Genomic DNA, 17,342 nt, shown 5'->3' with positions numbered 1-17,342 from the left:
AGAGGGAGAACAAGTATACACTTCCAGTAATAGCAACTCATGCAGGGAGAAGTACGACCACCAATGATAGCAACTCATACAGGAAGAAGACGTATATTCCCTCCAGTAATATTAACTAGTGATGAGCGAACGTGGTCAGATAAGGTGTTATCCATGCCCGCTTGGGTGCTAACAGAGTATCTTCAACGTGCTCGAATACTATTTTCTAGTCGCTGTGCTGCATGTCTCACGGCTGTTCCGCAGCTGCAACACATGCAGGGATTGCCTTAAAACAGGCAATCTCTGCATGTCTTGCTGCTGTCAAACAGCCATGAGACATGCAGCTGGGGTGACTCAAACATAGTATTCGAGCACGCCGAAGATATTCTGTTAGCACCCAAGCGGGCATGGATAACACCTTATCTGACCACGTTCGCTCATCACTAATAGCAACTCACACAGGGAGAAGGACACATCACCAAGGACTTCTGCCTGTATAAATTGTTATCACTAGGGGTATGTACTTTTTCCTGCATGATTTGCTATAGAAGTACATTCCCCTAGTGATAGCAACTCCAACAATGAGATGTACATTCCCCCAGTGAAGAGTATCTGATAGCACTCACTTTGATTTAACTAACGTTAACTCATTCATTGCCAGATACTTTTGATTGCTAATATTTCTGCAATCAATAGGGGAAATAAAAAAACAAGCTGAAAAGTTTAATTACAGTCTGCAGCCAAGATTTGGGGAAAAGTCCCATTTAAATACCAAAAGCTTTAATTAAGAGTAAAAGTAAAGAGATAGATTGAAGACTACGGGCAGCTTATGGGCTGCTAAGGTACAGAGGATGGAGTTGCCGGTCGATCATTTTTAATAATCTCTTGTGGTTAGAAGAATCTCCATGAAATAGGCTAATCTCAGGGTGATCCGCTGATAAGACCTTCAGAAATCAGCTATAATCTACAGGAGCTGATGTGTATATATCAAGTATATTGTAGTGTTTTCGCTTCCATTTTGTATTCCTGTGCTACAAAAATTCAAGGGATACTAAACTACTGTTCAGTCTCTGCTGCATCATGGAGCGTCATCAGTCTATACCTACACACATGTACAATTCATGGTTGGACAAGCACAAGTATTCATTGTACCCCCACTTCTTAGTTTAGTGCAATAGTTGTCATATGTACACTAGTTTATCTTACAATGGGGAAACCCAATTTGTACAATAAGTCAAAAGCATTAGACAAGAAAATATTGTAATTGGTCCTATCAACACTCCACGCATCTATATACAGTATATATTCTACAAAGACCCGTCCTCTCCAGCATACGATCTGTACACACATTCAGCACACCTACACACTCTCTGGTATCCATGTGGCAGTATTGGTTAGGTAATAACTGCTACTCTGGGTCTGTCCACCGGAATCCAATGGGGCACCTTGATCTATTGTTAATCTCAACCACAAGACCGTGCTCATTACACAGCCATGTTTATAAGCAACGTAGAATGGAGCGGTAAGGTGCATGCACCATCGTCGATCCATTTAAATCCCTAATAGCCATGATTCTGCTGCTATGAGTATAAGGAAGGCCATTGCCCGCCATTCTGATGATCAGCAGTGGTCCCAGCAATTGAACCCCAGTCGATCAAGCACATCTTGAAGACTTGTCATCCCTTATTCTAATATTCATTGAGGGTCCCAGTAGTTTGATTTACCAGTTGTTACCGCACCCTACACCCCTGGACACACTCCAGTCTCACATACACAATGCACATGCAAAGTTCACCAGCACACAGTCCAGTCACTCACTCACAAACACACACTGTGTAGACTTCCATCTGCTTATACAGGGTGGGCCATTTATATGGATACACCTGGGTGGGCCATTTATATGCATACACCTAAATAAAATGGGAATGGTTGGTGATATCAACTTCCTGTTTGTGCCACATCAGTATATGGGAGGGGGAAACTTTTCAAGATGGGTGGTGACTATGGAGGCCATTTTGAAATCGGCCACTTTGGATCCAAGAGGGTCATGTGACACATCAAACTTATTGGGAATTTCACAAGAAAAACAGTGGTGTGCTTGGTTTCACCCTACGCAAGAAAACTGTCACCATTCCCATTTTATTTAGGTGTATCCATATAAATGGCCCACCCAAAAAAGTTTGCCTCATCACTGAACATAATGTTCTGTGTAAACTGAGGGTCCTGTTCCAATTTTTGTTTTGCCCATTCTGCAAATTCAGCGTGCCGATCTGGGTCACCAACCATTCCCATTTTATTTAGGTGTATCCATATAAATGGCCCACCCTGTACTCCAGGTTCTTGCTCTTCTTTCAAGCACCAACTGCAGAAAATACACATACTAATACATTATAATCAAGATAACTGCCATGAATGTTGAGGGGCATCTATAGTAGGAAGATGAGTCTGGCTTATATGGAGTAAGGTGTACACTGGCTGTGAGGCTTCTTAAATCAATGTCACCCCCTTACATCACAAGTTAAAACACCACTCCAGCAGTTTTTTTATTGCAGTGCTGGAATGGTGCTTCTAATCTAATGTCCCTTTTCCTAGTCTTGTACTTTCCCACCTTCTATCAGTACCGCTCTGGTCAGTCTTCAGAAGATGGTGACTTGCCGGCTCGCTCCAGTGTTTGCTGAAGCGAAGTCAATGTGTAATGTAACTCTATGAGAGCCTGGTTATGACTCTCATACTTTTACTGAACACTTGTGACTGTTACTTTTGACTTCTGGAAATTGAGGTCACATGATGATGCAGTGGGAGCAGAGCAGCACTGCTAAAAGGGGAAGAGGGCAGCGAATGAGTATAAAGACTAGGGTGAAATAACTTAGATTTGTAGCACCACTCAAGTGCTGAAAATAAAACTAAAACAAAGGAGTGGTGCTTTAAATGGTGCCTTAGGCAAGTACCTACTTTTGCATCCCTACAAACATTATTTACTCCAATAACTGCAACAGTATATACAGTGGGGAAAAAAAGTATTTAGTCAGTCAGCAATAGTGCAAGTTCCACCACTTAAAAAGATGCGAGGCGTCTGTAATTTACATCATAGGTAGACCTCAACTATGGGAGACAAACTGAGAAAAAAAAATCCAGAAAATCACATTGTCTGTTTTTTTTTCATTTTATTTGCATATTATGGTGGAAAATAAGTATTTGGTCAGAAACAAGCAATCAAGATTTCTGGCTCTCACAGACCTGTAACTTCTTCTTTAAGAGTCTCCTCTTTCCTCCACTCATTACCTGTAGTATTGGCATCTGTTTAAACTTGTTATCAGTATAAAAAGACACCTGTGCACACCCTCAAACAGTCTGACTCCAAACTCCACTATGGTGAAGAGCAAAGAGCTGTCCAAGGACACCAGAAACAAAATTGTAGCCCTGCACCAGGCTGGGAAGACTGAATCTGCAATAGCCAACCAGCTTGGAGTGAAGAAATCAACTGTGGGAGCAATAGTTAGAAAATGGAAGACATACAAGACCACTGATAATCTCCCTCGATCTGGTGCTCCACGCAAAATCCCACCCCGTGGGGTCAGAATGATCACAAGAACGGTGAGCAAAAATCCCAGAACCACGCGGGGGGACCTAGTGAATGAACTGCAGAGAGCTGGGACCAATGTAACAAGGCCTACCATAAGTAACACACTACGCCACCATGGACTCAGATCCTGCAGTGCCAGACGTGTCCCACTGCTTAAGCCTGTACATGTCCGGGCCCGTCTGAAGTTTGCTAGAGAGCATTTGGATGATCCAGAGGAGTTTTGGGAGAATGTCCTATGGTCTGATGAAACCAAACTGGAACTGTTTGGTAGAAACACAACTTGTCGTGTTTGGAGGAAAAAGAATACTGAGTTGCATCCATCAAACACCATACCTACTGTAAAGCATGGTGGTGGAAACATCATGCTTTGGGGCTGTTTCTCTGCAAAGGGGCCAGGACGACTGATCCGGGTACATGAAAGAATGAATGGGGCCATGTATCGTGAGATTTTGAGTGCAAACCTCCTTCCATCAGCAAGGGCATTGAAGATGAAACGTGGCTGGGTCTTTCAACATGACAATGATCCAAAGCACACCGCCAGGGCAACGAAGGAGTGGCTTCGTAAGAAGCATTTCAAGGTCCTGGAGTGGCCTAGCCAGTCTCCAGATCTCAACCCTATAGAAAACCTTTGGAGGGAGTTGAAAGTACGTGTTGCCAAGCGAAAAGCCAAAAACATCACTGCTCTAGAGGAGATCTGCATGGAGGAATGGGCCAACATACCAACAACAGTGTGTGGCAACCTTGTGAAGACTTACAGAAAACGTTTGACATCTGTCATTGCCAACAAAGGATATATCACAAAGTATTGAGATGAAATTTTGTTTCTGACCAAATACTTATTTTCCACCATAATATGCAAATAAAATGAAAAAAAAACAGACAATGTGATTTTCTGGATTTTTTTTTCTCAGTTTGTCTCCCATAGTTGAGGTCTACCTATGATGTAAATTACAGACGCCTCTCATCTTTTTAAGTGGTGGAACTTGCACTATTGCTGACTGACTAAATACTTTTTTTCCCCACTGTAAATGCTCAAGGCACGTTCTTTTAGGTACACCCAGATTGATAACTAATGGGATCACATGGCTCAGAATTTCCGACAAGGAAGCACCGGTGGCTATGCTAAGATCGTCTTGCTCAGAATTTATGACTCAAAACCAACTCGGAGGTGTGTTAAGCCAATATTCATATGTACAACCATCATAAACCTTAATGATATACTTACCAGTGTGAGAATTTAAGTGCATTTCTAGAGCTCTAGCACTAGAAAAACTTTTTGTGCACTGTGGGAATGGACAGGCACTGGACATCTGCTGGGAACTGTCTTCATTATCCTCAGGTAGTTGAGATGGTTCCCTCTGGCGACCACTACAGTAGTACATAAGGTGAGCTTGCAGGTTGCGTTCACTTCTGTACCAAATGCCACAGGATTTACAAGGGAAGATATCTTCTGTGAATTAAACAAAAAAATGGGAAAGCTAATTTAAAGTTTCTGTTTTTGTAACTGAGCTGCCCCATTCTCCTCATTTTGCCCCACTGTTCCAAAATTTATACATTTATGGAGTCATATTATAGGTTATTATCAAGTCCTAAAACCAATTTATCCACCCCTTAAATATTCAGCGCCACAATAAAGTGTTGACGCCACTGCTGGGCTCAGAAAGTTATAGACATTGCTTACTATTTTTATTCATTTTATGATTGCTTACAAAAAGTACCAAACCGACATCAATCGCCATGAAGTCCGGAGCACTCGTCATCTGTGGTCACAATTTCTTTCCGTGTGATTTGATTTCTCATCTAAGAGTATGGGGTTCAGGTTTCTATCTGGTCTATTATTTTACAAACTACTCAAAATGCAGATATATAAAAAGCAGGTCTCATCATAGATGACAGATCTTGTATTTTTGGTTTCTCACAGTTCTAACATTTTGTAATTAGAATAGTTTTGCTCGTTATAATTTTGCCTTTCCGAGAGGTCGTCGGCATTAAAATCCACTTCCATCCCATTAATACTGTTTTAAATATATCTACGTCTGTTCTAAAATATTTCCAAAATTTCAAAAGATCCAGTAGAGTATGTGACACCTACTGTTGACAATGGCTGTAGGCAAGATAGACGCCATTGCTGCTTGTTGAGGAAGCAGTTGTATCGAGTCCAACAAACGAGCTGGATACATTCCCTCAGTAAGAGTCATCTGAGTGGCAGCTTGTAGCCTTGAGTCAAAATCCACAACAAAGGCAATTAACTCCTCGCCCTCAGCGATAGACTTGGTAGTTGTACACCACAGTTGTCCTCCTGTAAGCACAAATGAAAGAATTTACTGTTAAAAGCAAAATAAGTCGAAATGTCAAGTAGGAATTAGAGAAAAATTGCTGTAACTCTCAGGGTTGTACATAATTCAAAATTACTACGTGAACCCAAGAGACCATTAACCAAAAGTGTAAACAGCTTTCTGAAAAGGTTTCCTAGATTTCAAGAGGGGTTATAAAACGCACAACACTCCGACAGGTAATACATTACATCTCCCTGATGCTCCATCAGCCATGGATACAGGGAATTGTCATCTGACAACGGGCTAAGGGTTGGACACCTGACTTTAATATACAGAATTACCTTGCCTGTACTTTCCTGCTAGTAAATGTGCTTTTTTTTTTAGATGTGTTTCCTATAATAGTCTTTTTCATACTTATAAGCAATAATTTATGTTTATTTTCGCCTTCACAGATGTTTTGTATACTCCTCTACCTGGTAATAAAAGTGTAAAAGGCAAAAAGATACTAAAACAGTCCATTAGTACAATACAGTTGCATAAGTCATCAATAGTGATGGGCTAGTGGCAACGTTGCTCGGGTGATCTCCGAGTATTTTGGTGTGCTCAGAGATTTAGTTTTCGGCGTCTTAGTTGCAGGATTTGCGACTTGTAAACAGGTTGAATACATGTGGGAATTCCCTAACAAACAGGCATTCCTCACATGTATTCAGCCTGTCTAACAGTCACAAATCATGCAGCTGCGACTGTGCAAATAATGCAGCTGTGAAAAAGACTTGGGTATACTAATAGATCACAGACTGAATATGAGTCAACAGTGTGATGCAGCAGCAAAAAAGGCAAATGCAATTCTAGGATGTATTAACAGAAGCATACAGTCTAGATCACGTGAAGTCATTATTGCCCTCTACTAGAGTTCAGCGAAGCGGGTCAGTCAAACTCAAAAGTCGCCGACTTTAGCTAAAGTCGGGTTTCGCCGATCGAAACCTGACCATAGCGTGAGGTCAGCCATGAGGTCGCCGAGAGCCAAAGTCGCGTTTCAAATAATGCTTCCAGCGCCTTTTCTCAGCCAATGATGGAGGACGCACACTGTGGGCAATGCGATAACATGGGCAGCGGCCACCACCATCTTAGAGAAGGGCATTGAAGTGATTGGCTGGCTTGGTGTGGCATCACAGTGGCTATAAAAGGCCGTGACCGCCGACTGCCATCTTCTGCCGATCTTAGAATAGGGAGAGGTGCTTGCTGCTGATTCGGAATAAGGGAGAGCGTTAGGCAGGGAAGAAGAAAAAAAATTGCGTCTGCTGATAGCACTTTTCACTGTACAGTTAGTGTGCAGTGAAAGGGGATTTTTGTTGTGTGCAGCAGCGCTGGTGGTAATTAGTCTGCCTTTTAAGGCTACCTGCTAGCTGCATTGCTGTGTGCACACTGCTGTTCAAACTGCTTTTTTCAAAGCACTCCGACTTTTATTATTTTGTTCTGGCGAGTTACCGAGTGTTCATTTTTTCACACACCGTATAGCGGTGTACGCTCCTCACACACTACTGTGTACTGGCTGGTATCACGGACAAATACTAGCTATGTGTGTGTGACTCTGGAAAAACAAACCAAGGAGATTTTCCATTTTTCCAGACCTACACCTTATAGAGCTGTCTGCTTTTCAAACAGTTTCGTATATCTGCTGTTTGATCACGGTCAAAACTATACAGAGACAGCGTGTGTCATTTCGTATAAAAATTGACGGAGATTGACAATTTTCCATACAGACACCGTATAGCGGTGTACGCTCCTCACACACTAACGTGTACCGACTGGTATCATGGACAAATACAAGCTATCTCTGTGTGACTCTTCAAACAGTTTCGTATATCTGCTGTTTGATCATGGTCAAAACTATACAGAGATAGCGTGTGTCACTCCGTATAAAAATAGACGGAGATTGACAATTTTCCATACAGACACCGTATAGAGATGTCCAATTCTCAAACAGTAGTGTATATCTGCCGTTTGCATTACAGTCACATCTATACAGAGTCAGCGTGTGTGTGACACTCCGTAAATACATATACGGAGATTGTTAGTTACACAAAAAACGTATACAGCTGTACACTTCTGATACAGTTCAGTATATCTGCTTGTTGGATTACGGTCAAATACATACTGGGAGAGCGTCAGTGACTAACAAAATATATACATAGATTTAATTTTTTTAATACACCTTACACAGCTGGACGCTCCTCATACAGTACCATCTCTCTGCTGGTATTTTTGGTACATTTTCACAAACATGAGGAAGTATGGTGAAAGAGGCCGCGGAGGTGGGCAGGGGGGCGCAGCTGGTACTGAAGGTGGTGGTGCATCGGCTGGTTCTGACAAAAGCACAATAGCAGCTAAGGTAGAAGGTGTTGAGCCTGCGTCATCATCTGACCAAAGAAGGCCATACCATGCCTGGGTTATCCAGTCAAATCCTGAATTCCCCAGTCCAAGAAGAATCTGACATGGAGTGCACTGATGCACAGCCACTGCTAGATGATTCTGCTGGTACATTGACCCAGAGCACTACATTGTCCTCGCAGTCTACTGAGCCAGAATCTGACCCTGATGAAACTCAGGTGCCCCTTCCCGCATAGAAAAATATTCAGGATTGAGAGTCCTCAGTGGTTGATACCTTTTAATGGCTAACTGAAAAGATGGTAATACATTGCAAGCTTTCGAGACTACTCAGGTCCCTTCCCGCATACTATACCACCTTACACGGTGACACAGAGGAAGGTAAAGGTGAAGATGACTTTGAAGAGGAGGTGATGGATGACCAAGTTCTTGACCAGGATTGGCATCCATTGGGGAAGGAGGGTGGCACTGGCAATAGTTCAGATAAGGAGAAGGATCCGCAGCAGGCATTGACATCACAGCAGCGGTTATCTGGCAGGCCCGTAGCTGTCTAAAAACGTGGACCAAAAACTAAAAGAGTTGCAGGACAGCTTGGCCAGACGGTCAACTTAGCACAGCGTGCAAGGCCAGAAAATGTATACCATAGTAGAAAGAGTGCAGTGTGGCACTTCTTTGGCCAAAATCCTACTGATGAGGCAAAGGTTACCTGTAAGAAGTGTGGAAGGACCTTTAGTCGAGGTAAACAACTCAGAAATTTGAATACCAGTTGCATGCTTAGACATTTAATCAACATGCACTTGCAAGCGTGGATGGACTACAAAACCTCAGGTAGCACATGTGCACCTGCTCCGACTGCAGGTAGCCAGCAATGCTCCATCACTTCCCCCACTGTAAGTCCACCGCCATCGTTAAGCACACCACCAGCACTAAAAGTTGACGTGTCGTCGCAAGGCCAAAGCACTCAGGGAATCACAATGGTTTTGCAACACAACATTGAATCTAGGCCATCACCACCAATACCATCACCAACCCCCTCTTGCTCCGTCCGGCCCACCGCTACTTCCCCCATATGCAGCTCTCCAGTGCAGCTCACCCTACCAGACACTCTGAGTAGGACAAGAAAGTACTCATCCTCTCATCCGCGTACACTGTGTTTGAGCGCCTACATTGCCAAACTAATCTCATTAGAGATAATGCCCTACCATTTGGTTGAAAGCGAAGCTTTCCGCGAGCTCATGGCCTACGCAGTCCCAGGCTATGACCTACCCAGTCGGCACTTTTTTTCTCGAAAAGCCATCCCAGCCCTCCACCTGCATGTGAAGGACCGCATTGTACATGCACTCAAGCAATCAGTGAGTGGAAAGGTGCACTGTTGTGAGTTCATTTTTCCCTTCACCATTGAGGTCTGATGAACTCCCTCCTCTGGTGAAGGAAGGTAGTGAGGCTGATTACCAAACACATGGGCAGCTAGATGATGACTGGGTGGCTGGAATTGAGGACTGGATATAAGGCTGCCGACGACCTTCTTCCTGGCTGGTGATTTTCCTGCTGGATTCTTGGAGACCAGTCTGATTCCTGCATCTCAAAGCTAAGTTTTTCTGCTCTGCGTTGTACTCTTCAGTTTGGTTTTTGTTTTGCCTTGTTTTTTTGGGAGTTCTGCCATCCCCGACCGGGGGTGAGCTGAACTCCATTTTTGTCTCTGATCTGTTGACATTTTGCTCTGTCTTCAGAATATACCTGAGTGCTGATATAGTCTTTTGAAGCCTAGCGACTTCAGGGCCTGTTTTTCCTATCAGTCGGTTGGCTCATTTTGATAGGGTTTTTGCGGATGGCGGACAGCAGCTTTCCTATCCTGTCCTATGTAGTTAGCTTGGGCCCCATCATTTGCTCAACCTATCTTTCTATCTGTGTTAGTGTTTTCATCTTGCTTCACCGTCATTATATGTTGGGGCTGCCTATTGCTTTGGGGTCTGCTCTGGGGCAGTTTAGTTTTTCCCTTTTCTGTCTTTAGGCTATATAGTTCTCCGGCTGTGATCGAGGGGTCTAGGGCACCGTAGGAACCCCCCACGGCTACTGCTAGTTGTTGTGGATAGGTTCAGGAGTCTGCAATCCGATAGCTGCCAACCTCTCTGGTTTTTCTGGACTTAGCTGGTATTTTGTTTTTTCCTCCTTCGGTGACTCAACATAACAGTGCACCTCACAACAGATGCATCGTCCAGTAGGCATGGCTAGGGCCATTATGTGTCCAACACTGTGCACTGGGTTAATGTGGTGGATGCAGGCTCCACAGGGGACAGCGGCGGTGGAACAGTGCTGCCTAGCCCACGGCATAGGAAACAGTTGGCTGTAGGCTTTCGACCCTCCTCCTCCATAAGCAAAAGCTCATCCACAGAGCGTAGTTGCGCGAGCACTCCATCCGCAGCTGGCAGTGTTGCACATGAGGTGTCCCACTATTGAACAGCTAGTGGTAAGTGTCAGCAGGCTGTGTTAAAGATGATGTCTTTGGGTGACAACAGACACACCGCGGAGGTACTGGCCGACTACTTGCAGCGACAAACTGAGTCATGGCTGGGCAGTCTACATCTTGAGCCAGGCAAGGTAGTTAGTGATAACGGCCGTAATTTTGTGGCAGCCATAGCCCGTGCAAAACTCACACACATACCTTGCCTGGCTCACACTTTGAACCTGGTGGTGCAGTGCTTCCTTAATAATTATCCAGAGTTAACATCCCTGCTCCATAAGGTGCGAAGACTGTGCTCGCACATCCGTCACTCAAACGTCCACTCCACTCATATGCAGAAGATGCAGCGATTGCTCCACCTCCCCAAGCACCGCCTAATCATAGACGTTGCAACAAGATGGAACTCCACCCTGCACATGGTTGAGAGGCTGTGCGAACAGATGCAGGCTGTAATGCATTTGTGGGAGGATACACGGGCAGGCAGTTTGAGGGAAGACATGGAATTGTCGGGTGTGCAGTGGTCAAAGCTGAAAGACCTCTGTAAAGTCTTTTGAGGAATGCACACGGCTGGTAAGCACAGACGATGCCATCATAAGCATGAGCATCCCACTTATGCGTCTGCTCATGCAAAGTTTGATGCACATTAAGGATCTGGCGTCTGCAGCGGAGGAGTAAAAGGAGGAGGAGGAGAGAAGCCTTGCTGACAGTCAGCCATTGTCTGGTCAGGGAACTGTCCTGGACGAGGTGGAGGAAGAAGAGGAAGAGGAGGAGGATGAGGGGGATGATTATTTTGGGCAGGAGGATGCTTCTCAAAGGGCAAGAGAAAATGTTGGTGTTCCAAGGTCAGGTACAGTGTTTGTGCGTGACTGTAGGGATGTGGATTTGCCAGAAAGTGCTCCTCCACCTAGCAGTGGCAGTGCATTATTGATACCTGGAACATTGGCCCACATGTACGATTATGCCTTGCGGATCCTACAAAGGGACCCCCGCATTGCCAAAATGATGAAGGATGACGACTACTGGCTGGACAGCATCCTCGATCCACGCTACAAAGGCAAATTACACAACATCATTCCACAGGAGAACCTAGAGATAATATTGGCTAACAAACAAGCAACTCTGTTAAACCATTTGTTTGAGCCTTTTCCAGCACACAGCAGCAGTGCTGGTTCTCCCACGAGCCGTAGTGGGCACAATGGAAGAGGTGTTCGTGGTGCACACAGCCAAAGTAGCGTAGGAGACAGGGGTTTAATGACCATGTCGCGGAATGATTTCTCAAGTACCGCTCACACGACTGCTAATACTGCATCGATTAGAAGTGACAGGAGACAGCAGTTGTCAACTATGGTTACAAACTACTTCTCCTCCCATATCGATGTTCTCCCTCACAGGTCATTCCCCTTTGACTATTGGGCCTCTAAACTGGACACCTGGCCTGAATTGGCACACTATGCCTTACAGGAGCTCGCAGTGCTGCTGGACCAATCCTGACAGAAAAAAGGACCCATCTGTCGACACAAAATGTTGATGATCTAACCTTCATTAAAATGAACCATGCATGGGTTTCAAAGGATTTTGTCCCACCTTCCCCTGATGACACATAGGTTGCCAGAAAACTGCCTCGCTTTTGTCCTCCTCTTCCTCGGACTTGCCCAATTCCGCCATTTGCAGCAGCTGAATGTCCAGCCTACACATCAACATATGCCATTTTTTAAACCTCACTAACTGGGCTGCCCAGCCCCCCAAGGGCTGGGGTCAACACCTGGCGCACCCGGGCAAGTGTCGTTGCTCTGAACAGGTGGATGGGCCCACTGATGGCCGACGGCACTGGCACAGGGCCCCTCATAGTACAATATAGTGTCTCTGACGGTGGGGGGCCCACTCGCCGTCAGACACACCAGCGTACTATGAGGGGCCCTGTGCCAGTACCGTCGCCCACGAGTGTGTCCCCCCACTTGGTCATGGCCACAGCACTTGCAAGTTGCAATACTTACCTCTCCCTGCTCCACCGCTGTGTATTCTGGGCAGTTAAATCCTTCACAGGGACTTCCGGCCACAAGAAATTTGGTTTATTGATCGATGATGGTTAAGATATAGCTATGGCCTGTCCTGCTGGCCTCTACATTCAGATGATCAATGGCTACCATTTGTAATGGACATCAACTTACAAGCGGATGCAGTGGTGCTTTATGATCACCATTCACAGTTGTGGTAGTCAGAGACGTGTGATGTTCCTGCCACCATTTTTCAATGTCTCCTCTCATGCCAATCCAATAGAATCACCTACGGCCTGTGGCTTCTGTTTTTTGCACTCCAAAATGACCAGACACATCATGATGGGCAGCGAGGACCATGTCTACATCTCTCCCTGTGATCACAATTTGATGGAGACGCGTAACGGTGATGTGATCCACGCTACTGCGATAAAGCAATCCTTTCTTCACAAAAAACCTTTTTCGCTGTCTCCACAGACACAGTAATTGAGGGTCTGCATCACCTCTGCAACATCTACTGGGAGGTTTTCCCACGATGAGTAATTCCCAAATTTCTGCAAACACTCGACTTTCCGTCTGTACTTGTATCCATGTAGTTTCCAGTAGCGGAGAGTCTGGACTGGCTTACTGAGATTGAAATATATACAAAGATTTAAAAGTACCACAACACTGTATACTGTTGTACGCTTCGAATACCTTTCCCTTTATCTACTTTTTAAATTCTGGTGTAATACATAGTGAGCCTGTGAGAGTCTGTGTCTGACTCCGGAAGTATAGACTGAAATTTACAATTACCCCTAGACTGGATACACCTGGTATGTGCTGATATAATACCTTTGTTCAAAATTTTTTATTACAGTATCATCCTTAGTGAGTGAGCGTGTGTGGTTTACGCCTTCTATGTATACGGTGAACCGGAGATACCAATTTTTACCCTATACTCGATACAGTATGTATCTTGTTATACAGTACCTTTCTTTGACATTTAGTACTACGGTCAAATCCATACTGAATAAACGTCTGAGAGTGACTATGGGACTATGTATACGGAGATTTCAATTGTACCCTATAATATATATTTGCTATCTTGTTATCCAGTACCTTTTCTACAACATTTTTTATTATGGTCAAACCCAGACTGAGTGAGCATCTGAGGGTGACTCCGGAAATATATACCGAGATTTCAAATTTGGCCAACACTGTATACAGCTGTACGCTTCTGATACAGTAACCTTTTTTTCTATATAGATTCTGGTGTAATCCATAATGAGCCTGTGAACGTCTGTCTGTTACTCCGGAAATATATTTGGAGCTTTAAGATTACCCCAACACTGTATACAGCTGTACGCTTGTGTTACATTACCCATTTACAGCTTTTCATATTCTTGTGTAATCCATACTGGGCCTGAGAGCGTTTGTGTCTGCCTCCTGAAATATATACGGCGATTCAGAATGTTTACACTATACTATATATACCTTGTATATGGTGATACTGTACCCTTTTTCAGCTTTTTATTTTATTGTGTAATCCATACTGAGTCTGTGAGCGTCTGTGTATGACTCATGAAATATATATGGAGATTTACTGTTATCCCTAGACTGTATAGAGCTGTACGCTTCTGCTACAGTAGCATATATCTGCTGGTATTTTGGGTCCATTTTCCAAAACATGAGGAAGTATGGTGGAAGTGGACGTGGGTGTGGGGGGCCACCTGGTACTGATAGTGGTGGTGGTGCATCTGCTAGTAGTGCCAAAAACACAATAGCAGCTAAGGTAGGAGGTGTTGAGCCTGTGTCATGGTGTAGCTCTGGAAGGCCTGTAAGGCTCCCTTTTCTGGGAGTAGGTAGACTGCTTTTAAAGCCGGAGCATCAGGAACTGTTTTTGGCTTACATTGCTGAAACAGCCTCCAGCTCTATCGCCTCCTCTTCTGAAGTTTCAAAAAATGCAAGCACTGAGTCGTCAGTGCAGGCTTCTGGTCAGGAGCAACCCCTTTCCTTGTGTCCTTCACTAACAACAAAAGTGAAGGATGCGGCAGCACACACTTCAGATTACTCCATGGAGCTCTTTTCACATACCATGCCTGGGTTAATTAAAAATGGGGCCCATCATATACTGGAGCATTCCAAATGGGGGACATCAGACACTGGAGCAGCATTTACGGGGCCCATTATTCACTGAAGCATTAGAAATGGAGCCCATTATATATGGAGCATTATTTGGGCCCGTCATACACTGGAGCATCATCCATGAGGCCCATCATATACTGGAGCATTATAAATGTGGCAGTTCAGACACTGAAGCAGCACCTATGGGGCACATTATACACTGGAGCATTAGAAATGGGCCCATTATATATGGAGCAATATTAGGGCCCATCATACACTGGAGCATCATCCATGAGGCCCATCATATACTGGAGCATTCCAAATGGGGGACATCAGACACTGGAACAGCATTTACGGGGCTCATTATACACTGGAGCATTAGAAATGGGGCCCATTATATATGGAGCATTATTAGGGCCCATCATACACTGGAGCATCATCCATGAGGCCCATCATATACTGGAGCATTCCAGATTGGGGACATCAGACACTGGAGCAGCATTTACGGGGCCCATTATACACTGGAGCATTAGAAATGGAGCCCATTATATATGGAGCATTATTTGGGCCCATAACACACTGGAGCATCGTCCATGGGGACCATCATATACCGTAGCATTATGTGGAGGTCATCATATACTGTAAGGAACATTATATGTGACCAATTATTCTGTATGGAGAAATATATGGGGCTCATTATTCTGTATGGTGCACAATGTGGTGGCCATAATACTGTATGGATTAATATACTGTCCTTTTTTGAGCTATTGTACTATTTAAAATAGATCAGTCATGTCATGTAAGCAGTGAAGTATTTGTCATTGTACTATACCTATATTTCTGTGCCATATCGGAGCATCATGAGTTGTGGTATGTGTTAAAGGGGTGCACTGACACTCTTTGGCCCAGGGCACGCGAAAACCTGGAGCCAGCCTTACCCCCCACAACTTTAGCCAAATAACCACCAGTTTTCAATGCATAGCTATTATGAAGTAAATTAAGGTTGACACGCTTCATTAATAAGAATTGATGTTTTTGGCATTGAAATGGGCACTGTAGGTATGTTTACTGTCCTCCACTCCCTGCCGACTTTGCTTCCCCATTGACTTGCATTGGGTTTCGTGTTTCAGTCGGCCTCCGACTTTTCCCTATAGTCGGCCGATTTCGTTTGACCCGACTTTTACCTGACTCGACCCTAAAAAAGGCAAAGTCGCTCATCTCTATCCTCTCTTCCTCTTTGGTCAGATCTCATCTGGAATACTGTGTCCAGTTTTGGGCGCCACATTTTAAAAAAGACATCAACAAACTGGGGCAAGTTCAGAAAAGAGCGACCAGAATGGTGACCGGTCTGTAAACCCTGTGTTGTGAATTCACTTTCTGGCCTGCCTCTGGTTGCTAGTGAAGGTAGTGGAGCTGGTTGTATTGACAGAGGAGTCGCGAGTTCTCATTCCGGGCTCCCTTTGGTGCTTACAGGAGGTAATGGAACTGATCTAATTGATAGAGGCCTGCCACCTGATAATGAGGATGACGATTGGACATCTGGAGTCTCTGACTGGATTTAAGACAGCCGACTCCCTCTATCCCTGCTGGTGATTTTTCCTGCGTCCTGAGGTCTTAGTTTCCAGTTCAGTCCCTGCATGCTCAAGCTATGTGTTCTTTGCTATTGTTCACATTTGATTTGGTTTTGTCTATTCAGTTTTGTGTGGTCAGCCAGCCAGCCTGAATTTCCATCCTTATGTTACTGTTTGGGTCAGTTTGTTTTTTGTCCCTTATTAGATTGGCCTCTTTTTGCTCTGCTTTCAGAATATGCCAGAGTGCTGATATAGTGGGAGAAGTCTTGTGACTTCAGAGTTTTTTCTATCAGAAGTGTTGGACATTTTTGCAGGGTTTTTTGTGTGATTGCAGACAGTGTCTTTCCTTTCCTGTCCTTTCTAGTTAGTGTGGGCCCCATCGTTTGCTCAGCCTATTTTCCCACCTGTGTTTGTGTTTTCATCTTGTCTCACTGACAATATATGTTTGGGGGCTGTCTATTTCTTTGGGGTCTGCTCTGGGGCAGTTTAGATTTCCCTTTTTCTTGCTTTAGGCTTATTTAGTTCTCTGGCTGTGTCGAGGCATCTAGAATCATCGTAGGCATGCTCCACGGCTACTGCTAGCAGTGTGGATAGGATCAGGGGTCTGCAATCCGCTTAGTTACCAACCTCTCTGGTTTTCTGTAGCTTAGCTTGGTCTTTTTTTCCTCCTCGGTGACCCAATCATAACACCCTGTCTTATGAGGAAAGGTTGCAGGATTTGGAAATGTTTAGCTTGCAAAAGAGAAGACTGAGAGGAGACTTAATAGCTGTCTACAAATATCTCAAGGGCTGTCACATTGCAGGAGGATCATCTTTATTCTCATTTGCACAAGGAAAGACTAGAAGCAATGGGATGAAACTGAATGGGAGGAGACACAGATTAGATATTAGAAAAAACTTTTTGACAGTTAGAGTGATCAATGAGTGGAACAGGCTGCCACAAGAGGTGGTGAGTTATCCTTCAATAGAAGTCTTCAAACAGAG

General features: G+C 44.4%; 1 protein-coding gene across 2 annotated transcripts in view; it reads right to left on the bottom strand.

The window, feature by feature from the left end:
- The window catches only part of ZFPM2 (zinc finger protein, FOG family member 2), a 626,625-nt gene that overhangs the window by 13,552 nt on the left and 595,731 nt on the right, over positions 1-17,342 (bottom strand). Inside the window, exons 6-7 of one of the 2 annotated variants that reach the window (XM_073590173.1) lie at positions 5,655-5,861; positions 4,788-5,012 (exon numbers count right to left, since the gene is read on the bottom strand). In XM_073590173.1, coding sequence (XP_073446274.1) covers positions 4,788-5,012; positions 5,655-5,861 — 432 coding nt within the window. The remainder of the gene's footprint in view (positions 1-4,787; positions 5,013-5,654; positions 5,862-17,342) is intronic. The other variant, XM_073590174.1, reaches the window with a different exon arrangement.

Source organism: Dendrobates tinctorius, unplaced genomic scaffold (genome assembly GCF_039654945.1).
Source record: "Dendrobates tinctorius isolate UK_male_01 unplaced genomic scaffold, ASM3965494v1 ptg000116l, whole genome shotgun sequence".
Classification (NCBI taxonomy): Eukaryota; Metazoa; Chordata; class Amphibia; order Anura; family Dendrobatidae; genus Dendrobates; species Dendrobates tinctorius.
The sequence above is the reverse complement of the archived record's forward strand: the minus strand, read 5'-3'. Positions and strand labels throughout refer to the sequence as shown.